The sequence below is a fragment of the Macaca thibetana genome, chromosome 7, assembly GCF_024542745.1.
Source record: "Macaca thibetana thibetana isolate TM-01 chromosome 7, ASM2454274v1, whole genome shotgun sequence".
Lineage (NCBI taxonomy): Eukaryota > Metazoa > Chordata > Mammalia > Primates > Cercopithecidae > Macaca > Macaca thibetana.
The window spans coordinates 60,496,818-60,515,048 of NC_065584.1; the positions used below are offsets into that span (position 1 = coordinate 60,496,818).

The window sequence follows — 18,231 nt, forward strand, 5'->3', positions numbered from 1 at the left end:
ATAGTATTCCATGGTGTATGTGTACCACATTTTCTTTATCCAGTGTCTAACATGATGGACATTTAGGTTGATTCCACGTCTTTGCTATTGTGAATAGTGTTGCAATAAACATGTGTGTGCATGTATCTGTGTGATAGAATGATTTATATTCCTTTAGGTATATACCCAGTAATAATAGTATGGCTGGGTTAAATGGTCTTCCTGTCAGAAAGACCAAAATTTAAGTATGTCTTGTTAATCCAAATATTTATTAAGCTATGGATAGGAAATGCTTTCTTTTAGCTGTTGTGGGACATACAGGATACCTCTGCCCCTAGGGGGCTTACGATTCAGTTAAAGAGCACAACTCAACACATCAAATGATAACTCATAAGCAAACACTAAATAGTGAGTTACAAATATATGTCATAGTATAAGATGCAGTGGATATTCCAAAGAAAGGTAAAGTACTTATAACTGATAAGGTCTAAACTGCTGAGGTGTAAATTACAATTTTTACAGAAATAGGAGTAGGTTTAAAGGAACAGATTTGAAGTTCAATTTAGGATATGTTGAGTTTAGATGTGTCTGAAGCATCAGAATGGACATATTGACAAACATTTGTTATGTGTATCTGAAACTTCAGGGAGAATTCTGGAATGGGGGCTCAGACTTTGGAGTGGGGCAAGAAATAGAGCTTGTAGTAGAAATTCATCAGCAAGGATAATGCCACCTAATGAAATATTATAAAGTGAGGTTAACTATGGAACAAGTAGAATTCCAAGGAATAACACTAGTCATATAGAGAGGAGAAATAAAAGCAAAGAAATCTGAGCAATAAGTGTGACAAAGGTAGGAGAGGTAAGATGTATCACTTTATTCAAAAATTATCTGAGTTGACTAATTCTAGCATATCATTTTCTTTCAACTATTCTTTCTAGCTAAGCACATTTTCTAGGCATTTTATATCATGTATGGGAATTCTGTAACGCAAGATAATAGTTTTTTATATAAACTCTAGAAACGCATAGACTTCTGTGTATATTTGTACGGGATACATTTATTTTTATTGTATGTTAAAAATTCAGTGTTTCCTCTAAACAAAAATTGAAAGGTATTTTTTTTTTTTTATACCACTGAGGGAAATGCTAAAGGAGTGATTGATTTAAGACTGAATTTGAACAGTGAATGAAAATACTTATGACCATAATTCCATGCACACTAGAATAGAGATTCATTTGACACATTTGCAAAACTGTGTGCCTATGTCTGGGTAAGCTTTCTTGCAAATGAACAGCAGTGTTTTTATGTAGTAAGTCACTAAGTATTCCAGTCCTCCTCAGTAACATATGAAAGTATTACAAGTTTTAGAACTCGACACATGTTACCCAGGTAAAGTGATGAAACACATTGTTCCATACACACATTATCTGGAAAAAAATTAACATTTTGAATTTTTATAGTATCCCTAATACTATAAAATCACTGGGACACTATTTTGCCATCAAAATAAGTAAGTTATTTACAAGAAGAACTGTTTTGAGATAATGCATTAATAACTTTAGAAGGCAAAGAAAGTCCAGGGGACCTAATTTGAATTGGGCAGGAGACTAAATTTTGTTGTATGTTCTTTTTTTCCCTTCAGCAATTTCAATCCAATGTTTTTACAAAGTTTTTCTTGGCTCATCAAGAGTTTGTTAGATACTTCTGGCCACTTGCTTGATTTGCATCTATCTACAGTTGTGCAGATTTACCTGGAGGGTTAGCCCTTAAACTCTTGAACATGAAATAACAAGAACAATAATAATATAGAAACACTCATGAATGCTTCTTTCCTTCAGTTTTAGATCTGTCACCTGTCATTGCTCCATATACAAAATATTTATGTTTATAAATTTAATTATCTATCATTAGATTTACTTAATTAACTTTGTTCTAACAACTGTGTTTCATTTGTTGGCTCTTCTTCAGATTCTTTTCTTTGTCTTCTCACGTCAATGTCTGAATAGCTTGCAGTGTTTGTTGAATGCACTCCATTATTAAGTACACTGTTCTGATCCTTGTATAATAATTTGTGTAACTACCACCAGAAATAGACTTTTCCCCTGGGGAAACTAGTTTGCAAAGAAAATGTTATGAATTTTCATTGTAGTCTGTTAGTTTTTATCTCCAGGCATACTTAATATTACAGTATTATTTTAAAATGCAGTGTTATTTTAAAGTTAGTACATTTATAACTTATTTTAAAGTTAGGGCATGCCCCTTAAAAAAAGACAGCCTGTCATATTCTCATAATAATATGATTTAATACAATGTAATGTGATGTTTCATTCATTCTGGTTGTGTTGGCTTTTTCTAATGCTTTTTTTTTTTTTTTTACATTTTCAGGGTGAAACAAAGATCTTAAAACTAAAGAATCTTCGACCTCAGGACTATGCTAATTATAGCTGCATTGCTTCAGTGAGGAACGTATGTAATATTCCTGATAAGATGGTGTCATTTAGACTGTCCAATAAAACAGGTATGGAATTATCTCCATATGTTACATGTATCTTATCTACAACTAATGTTTAAAAACTCTCTTTAACTTTTTAAAGACCAAATTATTTCTATGGTGTATGTAGGAATAAGCACCTTTATTCCCAGAAAATCCTGGGATATCTGAAAAGCTTCATACATGGACACAGTAAAATGTCATTGTAATATACTCCATGTAATATGTTTACATGTAAACATACAATATTATAGCTCTTTAAAGTATTGCATTCTAAAATGTCACTAATGAGCGTATATCCTGTTCAAAAATATTCTTGAGAAATACTAGATGCTTCATATAAAAATTCATGATTGAAGTTGCTAAATGAGTTTTGTGCTTTCAGAGTTAAGTAAAATAATCTTTCTTTTGCTTTGTGTCAAATCAAGAAAACTAATAGGTAATTTCAGATAGATGTTTTTAAAACAGTATTTTTGTGGAAAATGACTGGGCACGGTAGCTCACTCCTGTAATCCCCAGCACTTTGGGAGGCCGAGGCGGGTGGATCACCCGAGGTCAGGAGTTCAAGACCAGCCTGGCCAACATGGCGAGACCCTGTCTCTACTAAAAATACAAAAATTAGCTGGGCGTGGTGGTGGGTGCCTGTAATCCCAGCTACTCATGAGGTTGAGCCAGGAGAATCGCTTGAACCAGGGAGGCGGAGGTTGCGGTGAGCCAAGATCGCATCATTGCACTCCAGCCTGGGCAACACCAGCAAAACTCCGTCTCAAAAAAAATAAAATAAAAGTTAAAGCCTTAATAGGATTGAAACTTAAGTTAGCCTTTGTTCAATAATATAGACCCCAGAATAATGGTAAACATCTTAAAAATAAATTGATGAATGAAAGAGCAAAGAGAGAGTATATGAGTAAAACATATTTTGTATGATTGTGCTTAAACAATCACCTTAATAAATTAAAATTTGAACTGGTCTTGAGAAACTCCAACTTTTTGTGTCAATTAATATAAATTTTTACTTTTAAGTAACTGTATTAAACTAAAGATTTTTAAAGACCCTTTTCCCATTAACAAAAATCTCTAAAAGTATGGGCTTTTTTGTGTCTGGGTCTAGACTCTGCTTGTGCCACTTACTAGCTTTTGCACCTTGTCGAGCAAGTCACCTAACTCTTCTTTGCCTGATTTCCTCATAAATTCATGAAGTTGTAGAAAGAATTAGAGTGGATACATATAAAGCATGTGGAACACACTTTACTAGTTCTTCTAACAAAGAGCTGGTCAGCAAATCCAACCAACTTAGTTGGTAAAAAGATGAAACTTAGGACTTTATTGTAAAATATATTTTAAAAAGTCAGCTACGGCATTGGTTCATCAACATATGTTCCATCGAGCTGCCAAGATTTTGAAATGTTCATTCATTTATACATTAATTTTTCTATTCATCAAACGTATTGGGACCCTCCTATGGTTCAGCAATGATAGGAACACTGATTTTGGCTAAGATTTAAATTGTCTTAAACTAGAGAATGCTCTATTTCATATCAGTTATAAGTCATTAAAGTACAAGAACAATGAGAGAAAATTAAACTTTGTCAATAATCGTAGGAAATTGTTGACGGAGGCAGGGCGTGGTGGCTCACACCTGTAATCCCAGCACTTTGGGAGGCCGAGGTGGGCAGATCACGAGGTCAGGAGATCGAGACTACCCTAGCTAACACGGTGAAACTCCGTCTCTACTAAAAATACAAAAAAATTAGCCGGGCGTGGTGGCGGGCGCCTGTAGTCCCAGCTACTCAGGAGGCTGAGGCAGGAGAATGGCATGAACCTGGGAGGCGGAGGTTGCAGTGAGCCAAGATAGTGCCACTGCACTCCAGCTTGGGCAACAGAGCGAGAGTCTGTTTCCCCCCCCAAAAAAAGTTGATGGAAATTATGTTGCAGAAAAAAAATAGAAATATAAAATCTTAGTGGACTTCGGACTTACAAAAGTTAATATCATCTGACTTAAAAAAGGGGAAATTGGATATTGAGAAACAAGAATAAACAGGTTAACACGTAAGAACTGGTTGTAATTATGTTATTCTTCTTGGCATGAAATGCATTGTGCCTTGTAACTAATTTTGTTTTTCTTAGCTTCTTTGATATTTTTCTTGAAATATATATGATCCACAGAGAAAAAAATAAAATGAAAGTATGACCTATGGGATGAATAAAAGCATTACTCTGGAATGAGGAAGAAAAAAACACTGAGATATATTATTACTTAAGTTACCACCTTGCACTTTAGCAGTGCCTTATAATTTTTAAAGTCTTTAGTGTTTTTTATCTCAGTTTATTTTTATAACTATAGGAACATAAACAGATTTTTCTTGTCATGTCTTTTTCTATCATCTGACACATAATGAACTGTCCTGCAGTAATGAAACATCCTCATTGGATTGTTTTGAGAATGAACTAAATTGACATACACAAAAATTCTTTAAAGACAAAGATAACCAATAAAATTATATTTAATATATTTATCTTGTAGATGTGATTTTTATCATTTTCCAAGGTCCCACAGCTCATAAGGAATGGGGACTAGATTGACTCCAATGTTTGAAAAGTTATTCTAAATAGGAGACTGACAGCTCTTCTTAGTTTTCGTAGAGATGGAGAAAATGAACTTAAATCTCAGCCAGTGTTTTGTTAGGAATAAATAAGGACTTCATACCTTAAAGCCAAAAGGGGAAGATTACCGGGAAAAGTGGTAGAATTTCTGAAATCTTTTAAAGTAATTGGATGACTTTATTTCTGTGATTATTAAAAAAAAAAAAGGCTCAGAAAACAGTCGTTGAATACCTGTTCTATGGAGGGCACAGTAGTGCTATAACTAGAGATATTTTATTTAACCTTTCAGCTTTATGTTGCATTTTTTATTTTTCAGCTAATATGTATCTAGACTGGGCAAACATAAAAACCTATTATTCACCTTTATAAATTATCTCACAAAAATGTTGATTGATGTTCACTACAAAATAAGTATTAGAATTATGGTAAGTAATTGAGTTTAAAAATATAAGCTAGTATCCGTTCAACTCTTCAGTAACTGTAATCAGACATGTCATATGCCTCATACTTTACACGTTCAAACTGGGTTATTTCAGAAATTTTTCCATCTGGTGGTGCTCATAGTTGGAAGAGTTTATGAATTTCAGATAGGTGAAATTATTGAGGTAGCTTTCAAAGTACACAGGGCATAAATTAAGCTTAGAACATCCTCATGCAAATAGGTCTGTAAACTACAAATAATTACATGCAAGATATTTCAGTGCTCTTTTAATAGTGAAAGAGGAATATTAGTTACCATTGCTATAATCAATGTGAAAGTCAGTTGCTCCTAGTGATTCTTACTGTTTTGAATCTCTAAGTGATGTATGTAAAATTACCGTATTTTAAACTGTTGGTTTGCAAAATGTCAAGGAAAATGTGTACCTTATTGACAGGAGAAAATTATAAATATTGTAATATGTTTGGTTAATCTTCTCTGTAAGGCAATATGTTTATAAAAGTCTTACTTTAGTTTAGAAATTATTCTTACAATTAATGTCAAATAATTGGCTAATAAATGTACTTTTGGTAGAGACAAAATGCCATTGGAACATCTCCACAATCACATCAACTTTTTAATTGCAATTAGTCTATGGACCTGATTTGCACAATGCCCAAATGAAACAGGATGTAAAGATGGAAATAATGTATAATAGAAGTAAAAATTTCTAAAATGTTCTTACAGTGGAACAGTTACACCATGGAGTAAGTTTTCTGGCTCCCTCCCATACGTGCTGAATTAGACTTTCTGGCAGATGACCTGGCAATATATACACTTTAAACAAGTTAAATAATTACTTTGGATGATAGCAATATGTAGTCTTTGTTATCCTACTGTTTCCATGAGCCCATTCCATTTTGTGAATAGAAATTAATTAATTTTCTTTTCTTTTTTTTTTTTTTTTTTTTTTGAGACGGAGTCTCGCTCTGTAGCCCAGGCTGGAGTGCAGTGGCCGGATCTCAGCTCACTGCAAGCTCCGCCTCCTGGGTTCACGCCATTCTCCGGCCTCAGCCTCCCGAGTAGCTGGGACTACAGGCGCTGCCACCTCGCCCGGCTATTTTTTGTATTTCTTAGTAGAAACGGGGTTTCACCGTGTTAGCCAGGATGGTCTCGATCTCCTGACCTCGTGATCCGCCCATCTCGGCCTCCCAAAGTGCTGGGATTACAGGCTTGAGCCCGCGCCCGGCCAGAAATTAATTTTCTAGAATTGCTCCGAAAGGCAGTGTCTGGGTGTCATGGTAAAGTCAATGTCATCTGTAGAATTACCAATAACGTGGTTTCTTAACTTTCCTACTATGAAATAGTGTCGTGATGGAACTCATAATTATCTATCAGCCATAGAAAGTGTTAATTAATTTGTTGGCTCCCATTTCTTGTTTGGCATGCTATGAAAATGTCTCCTGCCACAGAAGTGTCATTATGTATCACACCTAATCTAGCTGTCTTAAAATTTATTGAGACAGTGCATAGAATTTTATAAAAGATAAAGTGACTTATTTATTTATTTATTGTCATGCACCCTGATCAATTGACACAGTGCTTGGGAGGGTCTAGAAGTTGTTTTGGTTGTTTCCCTGCTCATATTTGGATGAAAAGGGGTATCACCTCTTGACTGGTAAATTATCTTTAAAACATGTGTATATATATATATGTATATATTTAACCTGGGAGCATAAATTCAAATTGTCGTGAATATATACTCCCTTGATCCTTGATTGGTAAATTCTTAATGTAGCTATATTTCTCATAGTTTATTAAAATAAGCCTGTTAAAATTTATAAGTTTAGATGGTAATATAGGTGTATTTTGAAATTATCATAATTAGGATAACTGAGTATAAATTATTTTAAGTTTCTCATATTATGTGTGTTACCAACACTAGGACACATAGAATTTATGATAAAACAAATTTTATTTATTTTAATGAATTTCAAGCACTTAATGACTTGATGTCTCACAATTTCAAAGGCAAATAAGAATTAAGTACGTTACCTATATTAGGATGAAAAACATATTTTTTACCTGCTTGAGAGGTTATGATGAAGTGTATAAAAAAGGGATAGGTGTGGCTCATTTGGCCTAATTATATAAGTCCCTTGATTTAGTCTGCTCTACCTTAGCATTTATAAACGTTATCTAATTAAGATATCATCTTTAAATGGGATTTAATTCAAGGAACCAAGCCATAAAAGTATTACTGGCTATAGAAATAGGGGGAAAATATATATCTTTCTCCTCCTTCCCTCTCTCATTTATTCTTCAATTTTTTGTCCTTTCTCTTCTACTCTGTTTTTGTTTTTTCTTTTTGTCTCAATAAATTATCATGGAAGAAGATAGAGGTCAAGAAACGTCTTTGTTAGGCTGCTTTGTTAGGCTGCCTATGTTAGGCAGCTATTATCTCTTTTTATTATTTTATGTAGCTCTTAGGGAAGTTGTAATATAAATGCCCAGCAATTGTTGTGAATTTCAGTATAAAACATTTTGTAGGGCCGGGCGCGGTGGCTCAAGCCTGTAATCTCAGCACTTTGGGAGGCCGAGTCGGGCAGATCACGAGGTCAGGAGATCGAGACCATCCTGGCTAACACAGTGAAACCCAGTCTCTACTAAAAAATAAAAAAAAAAACTAGCCGGGCGAGGTGGCGGGTGCCTGTAGTCCCAGCTACTCGGGAGGCTGAGGCAGGAGAATGGCGTAAACCCAGGAGGCAGAGCTTGCAGTGAGCTGAGATCTGGCCACTGCACTCCAGCCTGGGTGACAGAGCGAGACTCCATCTCAAAAAATAAATAAAATAAATAAAACAAAAAAAAAAAAAAAAAAACACATTTTGTATACTGTTATCTATTCATGATAGTTCCCTTCATGTTTAGAGGAATTTAAGTAACTTACTTAAGCCTTATGAAAAAGAAAATATTTTAGTTATAGAATTTTTGATAACTGTGAGCATGAAACAAAATACAAAAACAATTTGTCTTGTGATATGCTACACCTATGGTCATAGACAGCCAATGTAAGTGCAAGAGGAAGTAACAGTAAAAATTTTGCCCTAACCTGCACCTTAATACTAACATCAGCCATTTTCCTTAGTCATATGAATTTTTCTAGCCTCTTGGGTTTAGATGATCTTCATAGCATCTAGATAATCAAGAGAATCATTTATTTAGAATCTAGATATGCTAGTTAACCATCAATATCAGTTTTTAAGGACTATTTAGATTTGTGAAAATAGATGGTATACATATGATGATGTTCTATGTTAGTCAGCTTGGGCTGCCATAGCAGAGCACCACAGACTGAGAGACTGAAACAGTAGAAATTTAAATTCTCATAGGTCTAGAGGCCACAAGTTTAAGATCAAAGTGCCATCAGGGTTGGTTTCTCATGAAGGCTATCTTCTTGACTTGAAGATGACAGCTTTCTTGCTGTGTCTTCACATAACCTTTCCTCTGTGCTTTCATGGAGGGAAAGAGAGAAAGCTCTAGTGTCCCTTCCTCTAGTATCCCAAATATGGACACTAGCCATATTTGATTAGAGTCCCATCCTTAGGACCTAATTTACCCTTGGTTACCTCTCTGTAAAAGCCCTGTCTTCAAATACAGTCACACTGGAAGACAGGATTCGGGATATGAATTTGGAGGGAAGGACACAATTCAGTCTATAATACTCACAAATTACTGAATGTGAACTTCGCATTTAGGATTGCTTTTCCTTAAAATTTCAGACATAAGTTTATAATATATGCTAAATCAAAGCAAGAAAATGAGTCAGATGTGTTAAAGAGCCTATTCCTCACTGGGAACTCAAATTAAAGAAGTGACTCCATTGATAGCATTTATGGCCCTATATTCTTAGCTTTCAGGAAATATGAAGAATGCAACTCTAAAGGAAGAAAGTAAGATGAAATTTTAGGGAGAGACAGATATCACTCCTGTAATACATCATGAATTTTTAAAAGCATGGTCAAAAGATTGCAGCAGGGACATAAATGATAAGTCAGTGAACTTGTGCATTATTCTTGGATTTTTTTTCCCCTGAGTCTCTTTTTCAGTGAGGGCAAAGCTAATATGTGAAATGGAAGAAAAAACATTGGACTTTTCATGTTACACGTGCTAAAATATTGGAAATATGGGTGCTTTAATAATTTTTTGTCATAGATAACAATCCAGGTTATCTGAACAACAGTGTTTACTGCTACAGCCAATAATGGAACACAACAAATATTATTAGAATATTGTAGATATAGAGAATAAGATGTTCCCTATAGCTCTTTTGCATACGTTTTAGCATTCAAAAGTCTAAGGTTTAAATTTTGGTTCCTAAATCTTTTAGGAAGTTACTAATAGTTAGCTTCTCTTATTTTTCACCTTCTTAAAAATGAAGAAAACATTTTTGTTTTCAAAAATAATAACACATGGGCATCTTTTGGGGAGAGCATTATTCTGCCTACAGTGTATAGCTTCAATCATTGATGATTAATCTTGAAATAAGTTCACAATCATTTTATGGATGACTTTTGTCACTGCATATGTTAGATACTAGTATTTCCCACTAAAATCTATAGAAGTGATTCATATTGTAAGTATATTTATATCTAACCTATTAAGAGAACAAATGTTTAACATAAATACAAAATATTATTTATGAAATTGATAGTGGTTTGTTAGGAAATGAAGAAACTTCAAGGTTGTTGATATTCAACAGATTCTTCATTTCAGTGCTCTGTCATTTCCTGAGGTAATCAAGCATATATATGACCTATTTTCACTAATGTAACTTCAGAGAGGAAAAATATAGATGATGATAAGTCAGCACATTTTAATAGAAGCAATGGTCATTGTGAGGTTTCAACTTTGGTTTTACTAAGGCAGTATATAGAGCAATAAGATGATCCAGATTTTTCAAAATTCTATTGCTGTCGTAAAAGGAAGTTTACATGTTGCTGGGATCTCCCTACACCTGTGCATTTTGTTGTCCTAGCAATGAAATTTTTGTATTTCTTTATTCAAATGTATCTTGAAACTATGGGTTCATACATAAATATACCCCAAAAACTAGTAACTCTCCCAGAAGATATCATAATCCAGATACAATAAACAACCTTAGTCAAATGAAAGGCAACACTAAAAGCCATCTCACAATAGAAATACTTTGGACCATATCCAATAATCTGTGTTTTAGCAAACATCTAGGATAGTCATTGATTATATTTTTCTAACTTTAAGTATTTATTATTTTTAATATGCTCTTAGATTATAATTCAAAATTTAAAATAGTTATTCATGAGAAAATCTTGCAAAAGCTCAGACCATGTATTTTATATTTGTTTCAGTAGATTGGGTCGAGGATATGCTAAAATAAAGTAATAGGATTTTTATACTACTAAAAACAATTAATTTTTAATTTTCAAACTGTTCCTAGATTATGGATTTGTAGACCAACCTTTTCAGAGTTTTATTAGTCTAGTGAAATACTAAGAATTGCATTATCATAGGCAATAATTCATTTGGTAGAAATGCATTTTACAATTTCTTCATGATTTTGGAGCTAGCCATATATAACTTGTGGCTTAGAATAGCTCCATGATCATTTACTGACAATTTGCTTTTATAGGTTACTGGCTCTAACAAAGGAGATCCAATAAAATACAAAATATTATTTTCTTAAGTGCATGTAGCCAGTCATATTGCTTATTCACTCCGAATACTAGGATAGATTATGTCAAAATGTCATCTTTAGGCAGAGCAACCATCCCAATTTGCCTTGGACTTAGTGGAAGTCCCACATCCTGGGAAACCCAATAGTTCTCCCAAAACAAAACAATTGGTCACTCAATGAACTAATCAACTATCCAGCCTACCTCCATATAAGATTCAAGTCTTAATGTCAATTGTTAATGTGGGTGCATATGGAGCCTTAAACAACTCTACCTAAAGAAGCATTATTGAACAAGAGCTGGGTGTGGATTCTGGTTCTCTTATGATCAATTCCTTCAACTCTTTGAATTTGCTTTCTGCTAAATCATGTTTATGAGGTGCTCTCGGGTAGGTAACATAATGTTGGGAAGAGAACGCTCACAATAAAATTTTACATTTATTTAGCAAAATAATGACAATAACAACAATAACAAAACACAGAAGAAATGAGATTGCTACAAAAGAGTAGATGCAGCCCATAAGTACACAGCTGCCCTTGAGCCCCAAGGTACATGCAAGCAAAGTTCAGTCGTATGGAATTTGAGAAGATTATTACCTGATTGTGCTGTTATCCTTTTATACATGGGGCTTACATGATTATTTCTTAAAAGTTAACTGGCAAATTATTTCTTGACCTAATGCACATATTTGAGTGAATCTTTGCAAATATTTGTGCTATCAATATTTCTGATAGAAAAAGTCACTGTCAGGAAGATTTTATCCTAACTTAAGAGAAGATGCACACCTAGCCACTGTTCTTCTTCAAGCTCTAAGTCATTTAGAGTACCAGTTTCTCCAGATTTGTACCTCACTACAGATATTGTGAAGATAAAATTAAATCATATGTTTATAGTGCCTGGCAAATAGTAGGCTCTTAGTTATGGTGGTGGTAGTGGGTGTACTGAAAATATCCTTTGTGAAAAAAGCAAAGAGGCTTTCTAAAATATCATCTAGCTCATCAATTTTCCTTTTTCCTTCCTATTTAGTGAAAAGTATTAATGATAGAATCTATCTACTAATATGTATGTTTCAGAACTAATATCAAATCATAGCTAAATTCCAAAATTTTGTCAATAGTTGGCAAAATAAGTAAATATAAAAATTGTATATCCATTAAAAGTAAATTATATTATTATTACGCATGTTAGAGTATGTTTATTACATTAGTTCTGCTGAATTTTCTAAAGCCTTTTTGGAATATTCTATGTTTACTTAATGAAGAAACCTAAACATGTTCTTGTTGTGTCTGAAGACCAAGTGTACTAATCAGTGCCAGGTAAATACAATGTTTTAGTAGGAAAATAGAAACTGGTTTTTATCTCTCCAAAGAACACTTATAGGATACATTTCCAAGTTAGAGACAAGGCAAAATGCAAACAGCTTTCCTTTGGCTCAGTCATAAATGAGTGGGTTTTTCCCCTCTGATATTCTGATATGATGAAACACGTTTTTGTTAAATCTTCATGCTAAAATATTTGTGCTTTCAAAACATTTTCTGACGTTAGCTACACTCATAGGATTTAATAATGCGGTATAGCTAAACGTAGCCTTGGGGCCACTGTTAATATTACAGAGGCATGTGTACCACAACTAGGCATGATTTAAAACATCCACGTTGGTTTACATGGAGCTTTTAATTAGATCAGAAAAAAATGACTCTATGTGGTAGTTCATATTGCCGGGATAGTGTATACAGTCCATTGTTATAGGGACTAAAAGGAAAGAAGATTGGTACGCTGGGCAATAGTGAACAGGCAGAGTATCAGAGATGTATTAGCATCAACCTTTGACTGTACATCTGGATGCAGCGTGTACTTTTGGTCTATAGTTGTGGCAACTATTTCCAAAGCATCACAGTAGTTTCAGGGGTTCCCTCAATTTCCAGCTTCTGCGAAGTCTCTTCTAAGAGCCACCTTTATATTTATTTTTTTCTTGATAACAACATACTCTTCTTGCTACTGTTCTGTTGCTGAAGAAAATAGGTATGTCCAGTTGTTTAGTAATATGCTTTTGTTTATATTTTTCAAAGGTATTTCTTTCTTCTACGTCCTTAGTCATTCTGCTTTAGTTGCTCTATTCTACTGTTTAATCATTTATGGACTGCATTTTCAATCATATTCTATCCAATAAATCTGCAGTTAGTCAGCAGTATTGATTTTTGATAGGCACCGTGTGTCATAGGAATTTTTTTTATTGGAACCTTGCCCTCATGTTCTGGGTACCTATTGCCTTGGTTTCATAAGCATGGAAATTATCAAGAAACAAGGTATTAGATTTTGGGCACAAATAGGTGTGACAATTGAAGCTCCTCTTTACGTTTTTACTTTAAGAAGCTACTCTTAAAGTTTTTTACTTTGATTTGGCATTATGACATTGTACTCAACTGAGGAAAAGGTAGGATTTGTAGTTCCCAATGAAGCATCACTGGGTAGTGTTGTATCTTTTTAGAAAATTCATCAAAACCCATTTTCACTGTTTTGCTGGCAAATGTTTATAGTTCTGAAATGACCAAATAGAGGTAATTTTATATAGCTTGATTTAACAGGTAACAGTAGATGAGAGTCCTTCAAAATGATTGTCACATATTAAGTGCAAATTAAAATACCTATGTCCAAAGTGAAAAGAGAAAATATTAGGCACCACAGAAAAGACATAAACAAAACTATTGGAAAAGCAAGCAGGTGATATGGGTTATTTATTTATCTGGGATTTAATCTACAAAGACAATTGTCTTGAAGCAGAAAAAAGGAGGAACAGAGACTAAATTCCTTATATTCTTAATACATCTTTCTAATTCCCTTGATCAGGAATACTTAATAAAGTCCTGCCTTACTGCATATTGTCTTTCAAATTTAAATTAGTTCAATGTGAAGAAAGCTGTAATGTTTGTGGCTTTGTTTGTTCATTCTGGAATCATCAGTAAAAAGCAATCTGATGTGATAGCCATATAAAATTATGATACTGTGAACTGTACAAAGATACTACATTTTAAGGAACTCAAATATTCAGTGAATATGCATGGTCTGCACACTAAACATTGTGTGTTTAAGCAAAATGTTAGATATGAATACACATTTAAGAAAGCATTATTGTATGCATACAGATCCACAGTTAAAGAATATGTAGGGCTGGACCCAGTGACTCACGTCTGTAATCCCAGCACTTTGGGAGGCCCAGGTGGGCAGATCATGAGACCAGGCGATCAAGACCATCCTGGCTAACACGGTGAAACCCCGTCTCTACTAAAAATACAAAAAACTAGCCAGGAGTGGTGGTGGGTGCCTGTAGGCCCAGCTGCTGGAGAGGCAGAGGCAGGAGAATGGCGTGAATCCGGGAGGCGGAGCTTTCAGTGAGCCGAAATTGCACCACTGCACTCCAGCCTGGGCAACAGAGCAAGACTCCGTCTCAAAAAACAAACAAACAAACAAAAGATAATATGTAGGCTGGACGTGGTGGCTCACACCTGTAATCCCAATCTCTGTTTGGGGAGGCAGAAGCGGGAGGATTGCTTAAGGCCAGGAGTTTGAGACCAGTCTGGCAATATAGTGAGACTCATTTCTGTGAAAAATATTTGAAAAAATTATCCAGGTATGGTGGTGCGTGCCTGTTATCCCAGCTACTTGGGAGGCTGAGGCAAGAGAATCACTTGAGCCTGCCAGGTCGAGGCTGCAGTGAGCTCTGATCACGCCACTGCACTCCAGACTGAACAACAGAGTGAGATACCGTTTTTGTTTGTTTGTTTGTTTTTTCAAAAAAAGCATATATAATATGGGTCTAACTTTCAAGTCATTGGAGAGTTAAATAGGCAAATCAACACAAACAGACATTAAGAACTTGAAAACCGTAAATTAAAATAATTCTATATTGAAAACAAATGGTATTTTTGTTTTTGCTCTACAAGGATATTTTAGTAGCTCATTAATCATATAAAAAAGAGAAATGTGATGGTACCAAAATCTATATTGAAAATACCAGAACTAGAATTTGAAAGCTGTATTTTCAGTAGCTTCAAGAAGTAAAATATTGACAGAGAGGAAGTGAATTCAGAGGTGAGCCAATGTTTTATCTTTCATTTAAAAATAGTATTAAAAAGATTTTATTGCTTTTTAATATTTCCTTAAACAATATTCCAAAAATAAAAAACAATATTCCATTTTGTGTAGTAATCTATTTAGTTCTTCTATATGTATTTCATTACAGTATTATCTTATTCAAAAAATAAATACCTCCTTTATCACATAGCAGCATTGTCCTAGAACATGGCAACAATCTGCTCTGACTGTCTGAAATCCCTGATAAGAAATGTAGCTAGTTGAATAGTTAGGCTTGAATTGGCTCTTGTTGAAATTAGATCTGTAATAACAGTACTAAGCAGCATTAAGTATTTATGGTAAGTCAATAAGTAATGACACCTACTACAAGTTCTGTAGTTTAAAATTGTCATTTTATTCAGATAAAACACTTTTTTATGGCTTTGTAATTCAGTTCATTAAATTGACTTCTAACTGCATGCAAAACTTGGAACTAAATCCATCTCCTTGGCACATTTATTTTTTAAAATATGGTTTTTTAAATTTATTTTATTACAGTAAGAACTCAACATGAAATATATGCTTCTAAAGTTTTAAGTGCACAGCACATTATTGTTGACTATAATTACAATGTTGTACCACAGATCTCTAGAGCTTATGCTTCTTGCTTGACTTAAACTTTATACCTGTTGATTAGTAACTCCCCATTTCCCTCCTCACCCAACCCCTGATAGCCACATTTCCATCCTTTGATTCTATGAGTCTATGAATTTGACCACTTTAGGTACCTTATATAAATGCAATCATGCAGTATTTGTCTTTCTGGCTCCTTTCACTTAGAATAATGTTCTGAAGGCTCATCTATTTTGTCACATGCTACAGACTTTGCTTATTTTTTTAACACCGAATAATATTCCATTATATGTACATACCACATTTTCTATATTCATTCATCAGTTGATGCACATTTAGGTTGTGTGCACCTCTTGACTATAGTGAACAGAGCTGCAGTGAATATAGGAATCCTAATATATCTTTGAGATCCTGATTTCATTTATTTTGGAAAAATAAGCAGTCCTGGAAGTAGGATTACTGGGTCATATGGTAGACACAGTTTTAATATTTTGAGGAACCTCTATATTGTTTTCCATTGCAGCTGGACCATTTTGCATTGCACAACACTTCCAATTTCTTCACATCCTTGCTGACACTTACTGTCTCTCTTTAAAAGTAGTAGTTATCCTGACAGGTGTGGGTTGGTATCTTATTATGATTTTGATTTGCATTTCCTTAATGATTTGTAACACTGAGCATTTGTTCATATATTTATCCATTTGTGTGTCTTCTTTGGAGGCTGTCTGTTCAAATGTTTATCCCATTTTTGAATCAGGTTATTTGTTTTTTGTTTGTTTGTTTTTTGCTATGGAGTTTTGGGATTTCTTTAAATATTTTAAGATTAATCTCAATTGGATATATGGTTTGCAGTTTTTTTTCTCCCACTTAATAGACTGTCTTTTCATTCTCTCTTTTTTTTTTTCTATGCAGAAGCTTTTTTTTTTTTTTTTTTTTTTTTTTTTTTTTTTGTGGTCCCACTTGTTTATTTTTGTTGTTATTGTCTATACTTATTGTGTTATATCTATGAAATAATTCCCAAGATCAATGGAATGAATCATTTCCCCTGTGTTTTGTTATAATAGTTTTGTAATTTCAGGTCTTATATTTAAATCTTTAGTCCATTTTGAGTTGCTTTTGGTGTATGGTGTAAATTAGGAATCTGATTTAATTTTTTTTTTTTTTTTTTTTTTTTTTGCATATGAAAATCCAGTATTTCCAATACCTCTTGACTTTGTCTAGGAGACTGTCTTTTCCCTGTTGTGTTTTCTTGACCCACTTGTCAAACGTATATTTGTGGATTGGTTTCTGGGCTCCCTATTCTGCTCCATTTGTCTATTTGTCTGTCTTTATGCCAGTGCTCTACTGTTTTGATTACTATAGCTTTGTAATACAATTTGAAATCAACTAGTGTGCCACCTCCTGCTTTGTTCTCCTTTCTCAAGATTGATTTGGCTATTTGTGGTTTCTGTGGTTCCATATGAATTTTAGAATTTTTTTTCTATTTCTGTAAAAAATACCACTGGAATAATAAATGAGATTGCATTGAATCTGTAGATCACTTTGGGCAGTGTGGACATTTTAACAATATTAAGTCTTCCAATCCATAAAATGGTATGTCTTTTCATTTGTTTGGGTCTTGGTTTACCTCCTTCACCAATGTTTTGTAGTTTTTAGTATACAAACCTTTTGCTTCCATAGTTAAGCTTATTCCCATGTATTTTATTTTTTTGGTGTTATTGTAAATGTGACTGTTTTTCAAATTTTCTTTTTAGACAGTTTGTTGCTAATAGTACAAACAGAACTGGTTTTTGTACATTTATTTTGTATCCTGCAATTTTCCTGACGTATTTTTTCATAGGGTTTTTAGGGCTTGCTATAAATAAGATCATATGTTCTGCCAACCGGGACAGTTTCACTCCTTCCTTTCCAGTTTTAATGCCTCCTATTCTTTTTTCTTGCTGAATTACTCTGACTGGTACAAACAGTACTGTGTTGAAAAGAAGTGGTGAAAGCAGGCATCCTAAGACCTTATAGGAAAACCTTTTTGATTTTCACACTGAATATGATATTATCTGTGGGAATTACATATAGGATTGTATTAATTTAAGGTAATTTCCTACCATTCTTAGTTTGTTGAGAATGTTATAATGAAAGGGTGCTGAACTGTTACAAATGCTTTTTCTACATCTCTTAAGATAATCATGTGTTTTTTATCCTTTATTCTATTAATGTAGTGTATCATATTAATTGATTTTCTTATGTTGAATGATACCTTTAACAAATGACGCTCTGAATCTTTTTCTTTCTCTTCCCCCCGCTTTTTTTTATTTAATTAGTCA

The 18,231-nt window shown here is 33.9% G+C and overlaps 1 protein-coding gene across 2 annotated transcripts in view; it reads left to right on the forward strand.

Annotated features, from left to right (window-relative positions):
* Window positions 1–18,231, forward strand: part of MDGA2 (MAM domain containing glycosylphosphatidylinositol anchor 2) — an 830,171-nt gene that overhangs the window by 539,243 nt on the left and 272,697 nt on the right. For both annotated transcript variants that reach the window (XR_007727541.1, XM_050798601.1), the window contains exon 5: window positions 2,368–2,500. Coding sequence is in view for 1 of the 2 variants with exons in the window: in XM_050798601.1 (XP_050654558.1) it covers window positions 2,368–2,500 (133 nt within the window). In the remaining variant the exon portion in view is untranslated. The remainder of the gene's footprint in view (window positions 1–2,367; window positions 2,501–18,231) is intronic.